The sequence below is a fragment of the Melanotaenia boesemani genome, chromosome 10, assembly GCF_017639745.1.
Source record: "Melanotaenia boesemani isolate fMelBoe1 chromosome 10, fMelBoe1.pri, whole genome shotgun sequence".
NCBI classification, from domain to species: Eukaryota; Metazoa; Chordata; class Actinopteri; order Atheriniformes; family Melanotaeniidae; genus Melanotaenia; species Melanotaenia boesemani.
The window spans coordinates 24,786,949-24,802,650 of NC_055691.1; the positions used below are offsets into that span (position 1 = coordinate 24,786,949).

At 37.1% G+C, this 15,702-nt stretch overlaps 1 protein-coding gene across 1 annotated transcript; it reads left to right on the plus strand.

Moving 5' to 3' along the window:
- Nucleotides 1–7,371: 7,371 nt before the first annotated feature.
- Nucleotides 7,372–14,630, plus strand: LOC121647269 (acyl-CoA Delta-4 desaturase-like). Its single transcript, XM_041996549.1, has 12 exons — nucleotides 7,372–7,581; nucleotides 10,407–10,517; nucleotides 10,696–10,893; nucleotides 10,995–11,096; nucleotides 11,166–11,291; nucleotides 11,382–11,442; nucleotides 11,524–11,600; nucleotides 11,792–11,889; nucleotides 12,048–12,144; nucleotides 13,119–13,198; nucleotides 13,982–14,107; nucleotides 14,579–14,630. Exons 1-12 carry the CDS (start codon nucleotides 7,372–7,374, stop codon nucleotides 14,628–14,630), a joined length of 1,338 nt encoding a protein of 445 aa, XP_041852483.1.
- Nucleotides 14,631–15,702: the final 1,072 nt, after the last annotated feature.

Here is a 15,702-nt window from a genome sequence, read left to right on the forward strand (position 1 = left end):
GCTATGTCAAAAAGCCCTTGACTCCAAAGTGATTCAGAGCAGAGTCATTTGATGAGGCAGTGTCTGTGACAAGTTAACCCTCAGCCTGCAAGCTACTGTTGTTTTATGACTGAACCAACAGGCAACGAATGGCATCATGTTCCATGCCAATTTACACTCCTGCAGCCATTTCACAGTAGTTTACCAAGTGTCTCTTCATCCCTTCATTCACTGTCTCAGTAGAATAGTAAGCTGTGGAGTAGTAGTAATAATAGTAATAGTAGTAATAATAGTAATAGTAGTAATAATAGTAATAATAATTGTAATAGTGCTGCTGGTGGTTGAACTTAATGAAGTAGAGCTGAATATTGAGCTGTTATTGAACTCTTACCATCTCCTCTCTGACTTCCTCGAGGCTTTTTTCAGAGACAAATAGCTATCAGCTTTGAGTCACCTACGCACGTGCTCAAGCCTATCTGTCAGGAAAAGGGAAAAGAGCCACTTCAGGACACCAAACAGTCATTAAATTCTGCCCCTCTTCTTCCCTCGAGGCTGTCAGTGGATAAACTCGTAACTCGAATAAACTGTGTACTCTGTGACCTGGCCGGCGGCCAAAAAAAAAAAAAAAAGAGAACAGTTAATGGAAGTCCGTCCTCCAGTTAATGCAGCTGCTCCCCATCAGTCGCCCGGGTCTCCCGGAGTTATATTCCGCGCCAGAAAGAAAACTAACAGACTCTGCTCCTGATATTGTCCTACTCTCCATCAACGTGAAGAGTTAGTCAAATGAAACCTCCCTCCCTCTAAAACTGGAACGGGGGGGGGGGGGGGGGGGGGGGGGGGGGGGGGATCCACATCGCATTGTCAGTGTGTGTCTGTGTGTGTGAGAGAGAAAGAGTGTTGGCTGTTCCACAGTGACATCAATAACAAAAAAGTAGACTATCATCTAGCATTGCCCAAGGTGACTTTTAAAAATTTTTAATAGTACTTTTCAATGTTGTCTTTACATTGTATTATTTTATTATGCTATATTACTTTTAGTATTGGACCATGAATAGCTTGTTGTTGTTTGGAGAAACGAGGTGATACAAATTTCAAGATTTTTAAGCCTGAATTTGCCTGTCTGGAAAATCAGCAGTCATGAGCTCATCTGACATACCTTTGAGCATTAAAATAATTATGTCTTCAAAGTAGGAGGACATAAGCTGTTCAAAGTTATGCTAAACAGCAGTTAACAGGGATGTGAAAGTCAAGTTTAAGTCTGTAAGAACATGAAAGGTTTTCGTGAGAAATGTTGCAAGATAGTCTGAAATAGCAAATGAAAATACTATTTGACTGCAAAAGATATTTACAAAGTTTTAAGAGACAATGAGGTTGAGTTGTTGATGATCATCAGACTGGAAAAGGTTAAAAATGCTTTAGTCTCTAGACAGCCAGGATAGCTTGTAAGTAACTGAATTTTTCTCTCATCTTGGCTCATGTTCATGTTAATGTTTATTTGGCCACCATCAGGCACAGAACAGAATGAGAATGAGAAAACTACCACTTTCTAGTCCATGTGGACAAGTCAAAAGTCTGTTGTAAAAACATTTTCCTGGCAGATGTGATGTTAGGAGTTTGTCAGGAGAGAGGAAATGCTGCACAATAAGCTATAAACTGATGCCAGACCTCAAGTGTTAATTTAAAAACAAGAGCCGTAGAATAACTTTGATATTACTGAGCATCAACTTAATGTTTTCATAATTTAACTGTGTTATTTCATAGTTGTATCTCTACTGTTTGTTAATGTTAAGTTTTGAGCTGTTAAGAGTGACCAGAAAAGATAAGATAAGATAAGATAAGATAAGATAAGATAAGATAAGATAAGATAAGAGGACTGCAGCAGCAAAGTGATAACAGCATTCACAGTATATACAGTACATCATGCAAAAATCAAAAGAATAAAAACAATACAAGTGAAAGCTTGTATCTACAGTATAAATGTGTTTTTTTCTGCTAAATGTATAGTTGGATCTTACATGGTGTATTTACATTAGATGATAACTTTGAAATGAGAGATGAGAAAAAGTTCTTACACCATATCTGCACACTGTGATTTAATGATAATACCTGCCAGGAACACCTGGTGCTTAGACTGGGGCTACTTTAAATTCTGTTGGTGAGTTTAATATCAATCAGTTGATCATGACTGATGTGGTCCTTCTATGTTTTGAATGTAAAATCTTGAAACTGTCAGGCATCAGGCACATCATCCCCTCCAAAACACTCACCTTTAAAGTTTCATCATTTAAAAGCCAAACATCTTGCAGTGCACTAAAATACATGAAGTTTACCTGCACGTCAGTTGTTTCCTTAATGCATCAAATATTTTACTGTATGACAATAGCGGCCAGGTTTCCTGATTGACAGTGTGCTTTGTTGGTTGTGATTCTGATGAAAAGACTACCAAAGCTGCTGGGGTCAGATGTGCAGCCCTGCTGTCAGCCTGATGCGCCGTGGCAGAAGAAACAAACAAACAGGGAGACGAGCTGCTTGAGGCTAATCGTGTGTGATATGCTGAGGACATAAACAGCTGATTTGCAAATTCTGCAACTCAATCAAATGACCCTGAAATGACACAATGAGCTGTAAGCAGGAGACGAACAGAGAAAAACTTTGGGGAGTGAATGAATGTGACTGTTGAGGTTAATGTGTTGACCCCAGATGAAGCAGGCGGCAGCCTATGGGAAACATATGGCAGGGGATGGGTAAAAACACAGTGTTGTTTCCAGAAATTACCATTTTTCTTTAGATGTCAATAGCTGGAATGAAATATCATATTTAGAATATGCTGCATTATTTTATATATTAACTGGATAGAAAAAACAGCATCTAACGAGTAACCTATCTGCTGTGCACCCTGGGGGTTTAATGAGGACAAGGAAGGTATTTGATTGGAAAAGATCAACTGCAGCATCTGTTGGTGGACAAGGAAACTGCAACAGAATGTCTCCATGTGCAGAAAAACAGGTTGAACAGCATGTTGTTCCTATCAGCATAAAATCCCCTTATACCAAACCTTTAATAAGTTTTTTGTAAAAAAAATGTTTTGCTATATTTATTCTTGCCATCTTTTAAATGCTAAAATGCAGTCACAGAATACGACAATAAACGTCACCGCTGTGCTTGCTGCAGTTGTTTTGTCATGTCATAATTAAAAATCCCATGATAAATGTCTTAAATAATAAGTGATGTAATTAATTGAAATGTGACCTTTGACCAGATTTTTTGCATGTAGGCAAACTACCACAAGAGTGACCTGTAATACAGAAACCACTCCCATGCCAACCGGGCAGACATCTATAAATGCCATTCTGACCTGCAAGATTAAATTGAGGTGATTGTCATGTTATTAAAATATGCTCTTCGAAGAATGAATAAAGTGAAAATCATATTATTGTGTGTATATCCAGGATAGACTTAATTGGGAGCATCTCCTGACATAGTGACATAGTAGATAAGGATAACAGTTGGAGCTCCTGATACAGTGACTATCAGAGGGCAGTGGTGAAATAGGCAGTCATCTTGACCGAATATGCACAAACTGTCCCCAAACACTTATCAGAAAATGCCACACTGGATTTCACACATACAGAGCTGATCCATCAGCTCCCACCAAACTGTAACCTCATATCCTCCTGCGTAAGAGTCACAGAGGTTTTAGCCTGTTCTGCAAATGGGGAACCTGTTCCTATAAACTTGATTATTACAGACTTGAGATCATGTGGCTTTAAAATTTACAAACAGCAGCTAAAATGAAAGAGGGATAGCCTCAGTACATACAGCAGAACAAATTCTAAACATGTTGCTTCTTTACCTAAATTTCTTAGCTGAGCACCTCCTCCCTCCTTAGCACCCCCTGTGCTTTAGTGCAAGAATTTCACTCACCTTATCGTTCACATCCTGTATACGTTTGAAACCCAAATGGAGTCGGAAGGTAAAGTAGGTCTGAATTGGTGCCAGAAGGTAATCTAAATGGAATGCATCTATTTGCTCACTAATGCAGGTTTTACTCATCTAATCACTCCTGAGAGTCTGCAAAACAGAAATCTTGGAGATAGGTCATGTCCCTGAAGATTATTTTGAAAATTTAAGCACCAGTATGTAACATACTGTCCTTGGAGCATGCCTTTTCTCACCCCTCCCTTTGATAAAATAGTTGTGTGTGCTGGCCAGCTGCTGTGTCAGATGTCAAACAAAAGTGTTACCAGTCCGCCTTTTACCTACCTTATTTTATATTAATTCACAAATACCTGGTCAGATAGATTTCCTAAATTTGCACATCTAAACTTGTATGGTATTTATTGTGAGGTGTTTCAGTAAGCTAATTTAGATTTCTGCCTTTCTTTTTGTTAATTGAAAAGAATTTGACAAGTATTACAAAATGTACAAATTGTTTTTCTTTTGGTTATGAAAAATAAACATAATCATACATCAATAATATAAAAACAGTCACACATACCAGCAGAGCCATCTCTAGCCACTAATCGGTATGATTATGGTTAGGCGCACAAAGTCCATAAAGCATGAAAAACAACAAAGGGTGGGGGGTGTTGTTAATATTTTTCTGTATCTATTCACCTTTTATTTTCAAGACAGAGCTCAGTGAAAGATAGCATTTTTGTGCTATTTTTTTATTTTTTATTTTTTTTCTCTTTCTTTTTGCTGTCTCACAGCAGCTCCCCCTCCAGTGTGTGGCACCCTGGGTGGCCACCTACATGGCCTGTGTGAAGAACTGGCTCTGCATACCAGTGCAAACCTCCCCCACCCCCCACCAAAAAAATCAACCAAACAAAAAGAAAAGAAATGAAAAGAAAAAGAAAAAAACAAAGAAAGAAAAAGAAAAACACTCTACAGTTTGGTTAAATTGATTTGTTACATAGAACTGGTTATTTGTATATATTCTGGAACAACAGGCACACATTTAACCTATTTAATAAATATAATAAAAACACAAAAATGAAAAACTGTAATCAGATTATACATTAATTAATCATGATTAATCACCATTCCCTACTGTACCTGAAATATTCCTGTTCTTACTGTATTGTACAGAAAGAACAAGTCAATACTTACAAATATTTAATGTTAAGTGACCTTCACTTGGGTTTTTCCTCACTTTTTAATATTAGATGATCACTTTAGTTTTAATAATCAGTTCAATATTTCATAAAATCGAGACCTTAAAAAAAGGGTCTCATTTTTTTCCCCCTTTTCTGGCCAGCATCCCTTCCTGGCCCTCCATCAAAAATTTGCTAGACCTGAAGACAGCTGAAGTAAAAAATCTTTTTTACCACCTGTCAGCTACTTTGTTAGAGAAGGATCCTGCTTTGAAGTGTATCTCAGAGCATGTTCATAATTTCTCTCACCACATTCATGGCCCCTAAATGATCAGACCTGTGTCTCCAACATCTGCACAGCAGCAATGATTTAGAGAAGACGTCCTCTGCTTCCTTTTGCTGTTTCACTGTCTTTAGATGTCTGAACCTGATCTATCTTCATAGATGTGTACATGTCTGTCTTATGACTAGTAGCTTTTTACAGCTGTGTGCCTCATTAATACTGAAAAGTAATATGAAATAAAGCAAACAATATCTCGTTGAAATAGTCTGCTGTGATCAATATTTTACATTCTTCAGCTTTCTTGTGATAGTGACATGGGTCAGATTGATTTCAGACCAGTAAATATTGCTTACTCCAAAAACAGTATTTTGGGGGTCAGTACATATGTGCTGTATGAGCCATAAACTGCTAGTTTCCCCCTTCTTCAGGAAAGACAATCAGCTGATCAGATAGCTGGTGGGATGATTCACGGAACAACTCTGAGACCCGACACCACAGTTGAATAAAAGATTTTCTACATGGAGATTTTATGACTTTTTGCACATCTATATGGGTAGTCAAATACAACGCACACTTTGTGTACATTTACACTCTAATTACCTGAAGATGCGTGTAGTATCATGATTGGGTCTGATGTCTCTTGAACAGTGTCTCACTGATTTATCTCAAAGAAACAAGGCAGGACTACTGCAGTGGTTGATAGCAAAGTTTTACTCAGCAACATTTCCAATTAATGTTATTCAACAATAACAATAAATCCATCCCTGGTGCACCACACACAAAAACAGAGATAGAAACCAAATAAGATGCCCTAATAACCCAACAGAATGTGAAAAGGTATGAGATGCTAGCTACCCATAGTATCACAGAGGGAGGAGTTGGAACTGTAAGGAAGTAATACTTGCCCTCCTTCCCACTTGAACTTGTATCTTGCCTTGCATTATTTATTTCAACCAGCTTCTGCAGGAGACACTCCATAGATAACACCAGATCCTCCTGTGAATCGTTTTCCATTTGGACTCCATAATATTCAGGTAAGCAGTAATGATATCATGTTATTGTGACTGGCTGTTGGAATAGAGATCTGATGGAGTGGATTATTTAACAAAGAATATGGGAAGACAGTTAGAGAAGAGTTTTTAATTAGTTTGCTACCTGATGGGTCTGTAAGCCAGAACAAATGTGACCTGGTTAAGGTTCGGTTAGGTTAAGATAAGCTTTATTCATCCCCTAAAGGGGAAATTTCTTTACCACCAAACATCACATACATTCACAATGAGGAAAAACATGATAAAAACCTTAAATATGTAAATATATTAAAAACATGGTTCAACACACACACAACAAAAGCTACAGGTGTTCATAAAAAAATCTGACAGCTGCAGGAACAAAAAACCTTCTGAAGCGTTCAACAGAACACTGAGGCATGACAAGTCGTCCAGCTTTTTTAAATTGTTATTGTCATCTACACAAATGCTGTTCCCCCAACACAACACAATACAGAAAATAACACTGGCTAAAATTTCCTGATAAAAGACATAAAGAAGGTTTTTCTTCACATTAAAAGATCTGAGTTTCCTCAAAAAGAAGATTGTTGTCTGAGCCTTCTTGAAGACCACCTCTGTATTCTTGTTAAATTTTAATTTATTGTCCAGAACGCCACTGTTAAATTGTTATCATTGAATTCTCAAATGACAGTTTTTTTTGTTGTTTTGTTTTTTTAATGATGATGGTTTCACTTGTTTTAGTTTGGTTTTATTGGTTTATACAACAATATGTTGAAATGAATTAGCCTGTTGGAAAATTACAAAATAGTTTATAAGGGCATCTCAACAATCTAATAACTGGTCATTGGGTTTTACTATCAACCTTTAAGGTGTTGCCCTTTGCTTTAACTTCATTTCTCCTCAGCTGTCTTCCACATGTCCTAAGACTTTCTAAAACATTCTTTCCAATCCAGTTATGACACTGTGGTTTCTTGCACCTTCAGTGTGATAGTAAGCAGCAGTGAGGATGGGAGGTGGATGCCAGCAAACGGAGCCCAGTGAGCACAGAAGTGGGGGAGGTACAGGTGTTTACACCTGGGAGGAGGTGCAGAAGCACTGCAGCAGGAAGGATCAGTGGCTGGTCATCAGCCGAAAAGTTTACAACATCACTCAGTGGGCCAGAAGACATCCAGGCGGGTCCCCGGTCATCAGCCACTATGCTGGGGAGGATGCCACGGTAAATATGCTTCCAATTTTTACTACATCAGGAAACTACATTTCCTGATAATGCACTGTAGGAACTATATGCTTTTTATAGTTAAAGTGTTGACAAATGGCTGATGTGTCATGTTAGAAATAGGCTACATTTGTTGAAGTCCTTCCAACACTGTGTGTAATCATGTCTATTTAAGATAAATCAAGTAAACATCCTTCCACAGTCACTCAAACAACAATCCTTGAAATAGTTTTTAGCTGATAGTAGGCTAACTGATCTCATATGGCTGCTGAAATTCTGCTCTGAGTGATACCTAGATTTCTGGCTTGACTTTTAACTTTGCAGGCTAAAGTTTGGCAGTTCTTTCTTTTAAAACACAGTTTATTTCTCTTTAAATGAAGGAAATTTTGGAAAGTTATTTTATGTGTTCAAGGCACTTAATGACTGTTTGTGAGGGATTACAATCCCTTTGCAAAATGTTTATGTTGCCTGCATAACTGTAAATACATAATTGGTTTATTTGGAAAATATGAGCAAGTGAGAACATGAAAATGTTAAATTAAAGAAGCCCTAGAATACAACCCTGTGGACCTCCTCACAATATTTTTGTCTATTGATTACATGTCTATTGATTACTCTGTCTCTTTGATTGTGTTTAAACTAGAGTTGTAAGGACACTAATATCAACATCCTGCTTATCCTGCCAAACGTAAGGGGATTGGAAAGTATTTCTGTCTAAACATCATCAGATACCACCAAAACAGAATCCTAATTTTGTTTTTTCCTGCACAACCCCACCAATACCATCAGACACAGGACGTTACGCGATCTTTCGTGAAGATTGTTTTGAGCTGGTATAGGCGTAGAAGCAGCTGCATGTGCACTGTTGTGCTAACATTTACCGTTTTATTAACCCTACTAGCAAAAGAGAGACATGCCTAATAGGTAGGGCAGAAGAGGTGGCACGAATGCTGGCAAATTCAACACCAACAACCTTATAAAGTGTTTGGGTTACTATCACATTAAAAAGCACAAGGAGTTTGTTGCCTTAAAGAAATATCACAATGAACAGCAGCAACAGCCATCACTGGCAAATGTTTTTAAAAAAGAAATTTGCCAAGGAAAACCAGAAAGCCACGGCAAAACCAGACAAAGTTTTAGAATTTAGTCCTGGATTACCAGCTCGTCTGTCATGAAAAAAACGTTCACTGTCCTTTGTCCAGTTCCAAGAATTTTTATTATTATTTTTTTTTTTAAGAAATAATTTGATTTTAATGTATAATAATAGCTAATGAGTTTGTAATAATAATAAAAAGTTCTGTGTTTAACCTACGCTAGCCGATTGAATGATAGTAACAACAATATCATACATCAAAGTCTATAATAAATACAATTTATTTAAATGATAAATTTAATAGATCACTTAATAAAATAACACTGGGAAGTTTTAGCTAGTTTAGCATAGTAGCCGAGAATTCTACTGGTAGACCTGTTTGCAGTCATTTATGTTGTGGTCATTAAATGTAGTTCTGATACCCGGAAAAACTAAGGCCAATGTGTTAATGTTATTAATATTTTGGAGGATCTTGTCTTTTTAGCAAGAGATGTCTGTGCAGTGGTGTGAACAAAACCCTGACTGGAAGATATCATAACAGTTGTGGAGTTGTAAGAAATGTTTTGGCTGTAATAGACAAATAAATAAATAAACAAATAATATACCAAATTTGGTGTGACAAGTCCGAGGTCTTATCGTTAGGAGAGCAGAGCACTCAAGTATTTCTTCTTTTATGTGCTGCTTACATCTTAGCAGGCAGGTATGACTTACATGCTTCGCTAGGACCAAGTGGATGGGATAGTGTACAGAAAAATTCAGTGATGGCTAACCAAGTAGACAATACGGTGGTCAACAAACTATAGTGTAAGGCAACAGAGATACAATAAATTTGGTGATCTTAAGGAATAGCAGTCTTAGGAAAAAGAAACAGGTGAAGCTCAAAAATACTAAAAGCTCAAGGAGGAAATTGAAAAGATGTGGAGAATGAAGGCAACAGCGGTGGTAGTGGTAATTAAACAGCCTACAAAATAAGATATTTGCTCCAACAGAGCATTTGAACATCATCCGAGATCTCTGTCCAGAAGAGCACTGGCCATGGAACAGCTTAAATACCAGGACCCTTAGGCTACTAGGCCTCTGTCAGGCCTAAAACATACTTGCTTTTTAGTGCACGTACGCATTATTATCATGGCTTCCTCCTGTATTTTACGTTTGAAGAGTCATTTGTTCACGTCCACAGAAATTAACGCGACACATTTGCAAACTGCAATATAAGAGTAACCACTAGGGGCAGTATTGGGACCATTTTGACCAGAAGCAAGGTAAGAGAATCGACACCAGTAAAAATTGTTGAAAGTTTTGAAGACAGACACAGTATGCTTGTTTTATATAATCTATGATGGTGCTGCTGTCCTTTTTTGTTTTGCTTTGTTTTGTTTTTTTATGCTCCAGTCTCAAACGTATCCAAATACTAACCTCCCCCATTGTCGCCCTGATATAGTCTTGTTTACACCTTAAAAATCCAGCAATTCTGTTTCTCTGAGTTATTTAATGTGACTCCAGGCGGAATCCCTGGTTAACAAGCATGGTACACAAGCAAGTCAATATGCTCATAACTGAACCAGATGATTACACAAATGCAAGGTTAAAAAGCAAGCATATTGTCAAACTTGGAGGGTTTGAGCTTGGAATGGCAACTGTCCACATAGGGACAATTGTGGATTTTTTTTATATATATATATTAGTTATAAAGTTTTTCATTTATTAATTTAAAAGATTTTCTTTTCCTTAGGAGGCCTTCACTGCTTTTCATCCTGATCAAAAGTTTGTGCAGAAGTTTCTGAAGCCTCTTCTGATTGGAGAGTTGGCAGCGACAGAGCCGAGCCAGGACCAAAACAAAAATGTGAGTTTAAATTTATGTACCTGTAGATGGTCAGGCTACACAGTTATTTTTGTTTTGTCATGAGTCTTATGGTGTTCAGGAACATCTGAGATGCTTTTTCCTTGATTTCACAAATGTCACATCAGTGCATTACCTTTTTTAGCTTTACAGTACTGTGTTGTGTCTTCTCCACTTTCAGGCAGCAATCATGCAGGACTTGCATGCCTTACGCATGCAGGCAGAGAAGCAGGGTCTTTTTCAGGCAAAGCTTTTATTTTTCTGCCTCCATCTGGGCCATATAATATTGCTGGAAGCCCTGGCGTGGCTGATTGTCTGGTTCTGGGGAACAAGCTGGATCTTGACATTGCTCTGCTTGCTGATGTTGGCAACTGCTCAGGTAAAATAGGTACAGTAAATATGTGTTTGTGAAATTGTTGTTGCAGATCAATTATTTAATGTATACATTTTTAAATACTTATTTATCCTTTTCTTTTTCAGGTACAAGGTAGTTGGCTACAACATGACTTTGGTCACCTATCTGTCTTCAAAAAGTCTCGGTGGAATCATCTGATGCAGAAGTTTGTTATGGGATATTTAAAGGTAACCTGTCTGGGTTAAAAAGTATTTTCTATAAAGTATCCACAGATATAAAAAACACTGTTATCTTAGGGAGCTTCAGCTAACTGGTGGAATCACATGCATTTTCGGCATCATGCAAAAACTAATGTTCTAAGTAAGGACCCTGATGTCAACATGTCAAACATCTTTGTACTTGGAGCCAAACAGCCAGTTGAGGCAAGTATCTCAAAGCAAATATATTTTGGTTCCTTTAAATATTTGTGCAGTCATACCATCGATCCAACTCTACACTCCTTTGTCTTACAGTATGGCATTAAAAAGATCAAATCCATGCCCTATAATCACCAATACTGGTACTTCTTTCTTGGTATGTTTGTTCAGTCATTGAAAAAGAATCAAGTAAATGGCAACTTTCCAGAAAGATAACAGCTTTTTCTGCATGCTTTAGTGGGACCACCACTGCTCCTTACAGTTGTGTTCAACATTCAGATACTGAAAACCTTGATTTCCCGCCGTGACTGGGTGGTAAGATGCAAGTCTCTGTGTAGTTCAGTGCATCTTTTTTTGTTATTTTGTTATTTTATAATAAGATATTTATTGCTATTTTATTTTAAATTAATTTTAGGGCCATGAAATTAATAAAAAATAATAAATAGGAAGATGAATGACTCATGACTTAAAATTTCAAATGACATTAACTTCCATGTCTTTTGAAGGATCTGGCTTGGTACTTAGCATTCTACCTTCGCTACTTCTCCTGTTCTGTACCCCTCTATGGACTGTTTGGCTCATTGGTTCTCCTTACCTGTGTCAGGTACATGTTGTAACGCAGAATGAACACAAATACAAGGAAGTAATGAATAAAATGGTATCATGGGCAGATTAATGTATAATTAAATTTTTTTTATACTTCAAGTGCTTTTAGTCCACATTCATTTAATAAATCATATTTTATTGTTGTTAATCTTCCAGGTTTTTGGAGAGTCACTGGTTTGTGTGGATAAGTCAGATGAACCATATACCGATGGAGATTGATCATGAGAAGCACAAAGACTGGCTGACCATGCAGGTGTCTGTTCTATTGTAAAGTTTTAACTGTCATGAAATGAATGTACACTGAAGATGTGTAAGACACTGTGAAGGTGATGAGAACTTAAAAAGAACATATTGTGCTATTTGGGGTTGGGGTCCCTGTCCTCATTGTTCTCTATGGCATTGTGTGTTCATAAAATTCCAGAAAGCTAAGTTGACAGTTAACTCACATGATTGATCCTCTCACTTACATACAGCTACAGCTCCTCAATCTACTAGTCCAGTTTCACCTCCTGGTCCAATTTGCTGCACGTAAACCCCAATAGCACCAGTAACATCGAAGTCTGAAGTACCTCAACTTTTCTGTCTTTATTGAATGATGTATCCATGAACACAAGACAAGAGATGCTGCAGCATTTTGAATATTTAAGCATGTAAACCCATTCTTTTATTATAAGCCATTGAATGAGTATAATGTGGGCTGTTTTAACCTCCTTCCTTAAACATAAAACTCCTAAAAACAATGGGAAGCGGGGAAATTCCAGCTTGTTTAAACCTACCAGAGATCTATGATGCTATAAGAATGTGGGCTTTCCATCATAAGCGGCAACTATACTGTCACAAAACAGCCATTAAAAATGACTTTACATGAAGAAATCTCGAAGAGTAAGACTGTAAAGTGTGTCAGCTGAGTTGTTGTTGAGGCCTTCATTACAATCAACATGTAAAGAGCTTCCTCAAAATTATGCACTTAGATGTAATTTCCATGAAATTGTCTTCTAAATCTTTGTATCAGTTTCACTGAGGATGTGTCTAATTGAAAATGAAACTACATTGATTGATTCAGGTTTTCTATTTCCTACACTTTGCTTTATTGCTTATTTGATTACACCATGTGGTACAGCATAATGTGAAGGAAAGTCTCCATCCACATCCACAATGTAAAGGATAAGCATGCACCCCAGAGAGATTAATGTTTTAACTAATCTCTGTTTACTTTTATCTTGTCAGCTACAAGGCACTTGTAACATTGAGCAGTCCTTCTTCAACGACTGGTTTAGTGGACACCTCAACTTTCAAATCGAGCACCAGTAAGCTAAATGATCTTGTTTTTCTTACAAACGTTAAATCAGATTAACTAACCTGTAATTTCAGTTAAATTACAGAAAATGTATCATGAAAAGTGTTTTTCAGGGCCCTTCAGGGTAAACAAAACAGAAAAACTTTGCTAAAACGTTACTTCTTTTGGCCTTGAGCCTTTTGACCTAATGATCTGAATAAAGGAAATCCTGGTGTCTGCACAGCTGACAAAACCCTAATCCTTTATTTTGCTGTGTGTCCATTATCTCCTGTTTTTGTATACAGTCATAAATAAAACATTATTTCTCCTTGACTTAACACTGCATATGAATAATTTAAGTGAAAATAAGAAGTGGCTCTTGATGGCCTTGTTCTTCATAGTCAGCAGATGAATTAAACCTTCCTGAAATCTATGGCCAACTCCATGTTGACAGTCAGGACAAGCTTGTTTGTTCCATCAAGCTACAAACCACTCAGTCTCCATCCTCAGTGCAGTTTCACAACTTTTGCTGATCAGACCCACAACTGTAGTCTCATCAACGAACATGATGTGCCTTTAAAACTTGCTATACAATCATGGGTAAGCTGGATGAAGAATCTAGTGCTAAAAACTGAGCCCTGAGGTGATCCTTTGCTCACTGAGACGAGCTCCACACACCATCATTTTATAAGTGAGACTGTTTAACTTTTACTTCTGGGTGAAATGTATATTCTGTTTCCAGCTATAGTTATATGAAACATGCTAACCATCTTTTTGCTGACTGGCACTCCTTGTCCATTTTCTCTTTCATTAGTTTGTTTCCCACAATGCCTCGCCACAGCTACTGCCTGGTGGCTCCACAGGTGCGTGCACTGTGTGAGAAACATGGCGTTAGCTACAAGATGAAAACTATGTGGCAAGGCATGGCTGATGTTGTCAGGTAATACACTCGAAATCTTTTTTTGTCAGTACATACCACATATTCCAAAATTAGTTCGCTGCATTTACCCATCACTGGTTACAGGAGCACTGGGCTGCCATTTTCCAGCACCTGGGGAGCAATTGGGGTTATGGGTCTTAGTTAGGGGCCCAATTGGCACACTGGGGACATGAACCCAAGCTCACCTCTGTAACCGCTAGGCTATAATTTTATTTCTTTCATTCAATTTTGTTTGTTCGTTTGTTAATTTGTTTGTTCATTCATTCGTTTGTTCACCAGCAGGATGACCAACAAAGCTTAAACTCTTCTCTCAGTCTCACGATTCGATGTGCTAATTCAATAAACATAACCAGAACACAAAAAGAGAAGGATGTGACTACTTCAGTAAATTTATTTTCCTCTATTTGATTGACAGGTTGTTAAATGAATTGTCTTTTTGTCTACTTTCTTTTTTTCTTACTTCTTTTTCAGGTCACTGAAAATCTCTGGTGATCTTTGGCTTGATGCTTACCTCCATAAATGAAAAGATGTATGTAAAAGAGGAGTTATTTTTCTCTTCTTTTATTTTTATTTTTTTATTTTTTTGTAATTTATAAATGATTGTGCTTATCAGCAGCATAATTATTTTGATCAACACTCATGTGGTGTTTTATGTAAACAACTAAATATATATTTAAATTCAAATTAAGTTGTATGCTGAGAAATTACAAAGTCTGTATCACTATTGGAAGAACTGAACGATTGGATAAGCATAGGCATGGTCAAGAAAACTTTCTTAAATTCAGACCAAGCATCAAAAAGTAAATGTGGCATGGCTGTTATGGAAGACAAGCTGGTCTGAGTGTTACAGAAACTGCTGATCTGCTGGGATTTTCACACGCAACTTTTGGGTTTACAGAGAATGAGATGAGCAGCAGTTGTCTGGATAAAAATACTTGAATGGATCCATCCTGTTTTGTATTAATGATTCAGGCTGCTGCTGGTGTCAAAGAGTGGAGGATTAAAAAAATATCCTAAAAACCAATACTATTTCACCTAATATGGTAGCTAAATAACAGAGATATTTTTTCTGCAGCATCAGGACTAAACCTTTCACTAACAGAAACTGAAAGAAGCTTATTTAAACTCCAGCTTGTTTAAACTTCTCAGAGATCTATGATGGTACAAAAATGTCTCAGTAGGCTTTCCATCATAAGCAGCAACTATACTGTCACAAAACAGCCATTAAAGATGACTTTTTTTACATTTTTGACCCACGTTGTTAGGGGCCAGGTTAAGATAGCATTATTTAAGGACCAATATATTACACCAAAGGCAGTACATCCGCAATATATGCTTTTAATAATTTTTTTATTTATTTTATTTAACCTTTATTTAACCCATAAGAGCCCAACGTGACATATTTGTCATACAGTTTCTTAGACATTTTGCTTCAATTTATGATATAAACTTTGCTCAAAATCCTGTTGAACACAACCTGATACTCGTCTTCTGTCCCCTAATAGATAACCAGAAACATAAAACCATAATATAATATTTTTAATATATGACATGGCAATAAATAGTAGATATCCCCCCCAAAAAATGTTAATTTT

Coding starts and splice junctions, on each gene's coding strand:
- LOC121647269 (XM_041996549.1), top strand. CDS start 7,372: ATGGGAGGTGGATGCCAGCAAACGGAGCCCAGTGAGCACAGAAGTGGG. Junction 11,097..11,165: donor TTGTTATGGGATATTTAAAG/GTAACCTGTCTG, acceptor CTGTTATCTTAG/GGAGCTTCAGCTAACTGGTG. Junction 14,108..14,578: donor GGCATGGCTGATGTTGTCAG/GTAATACACTCG, acceptor CTTCTTTTTCAG/GTCACTGAAAATCTCTGGTG.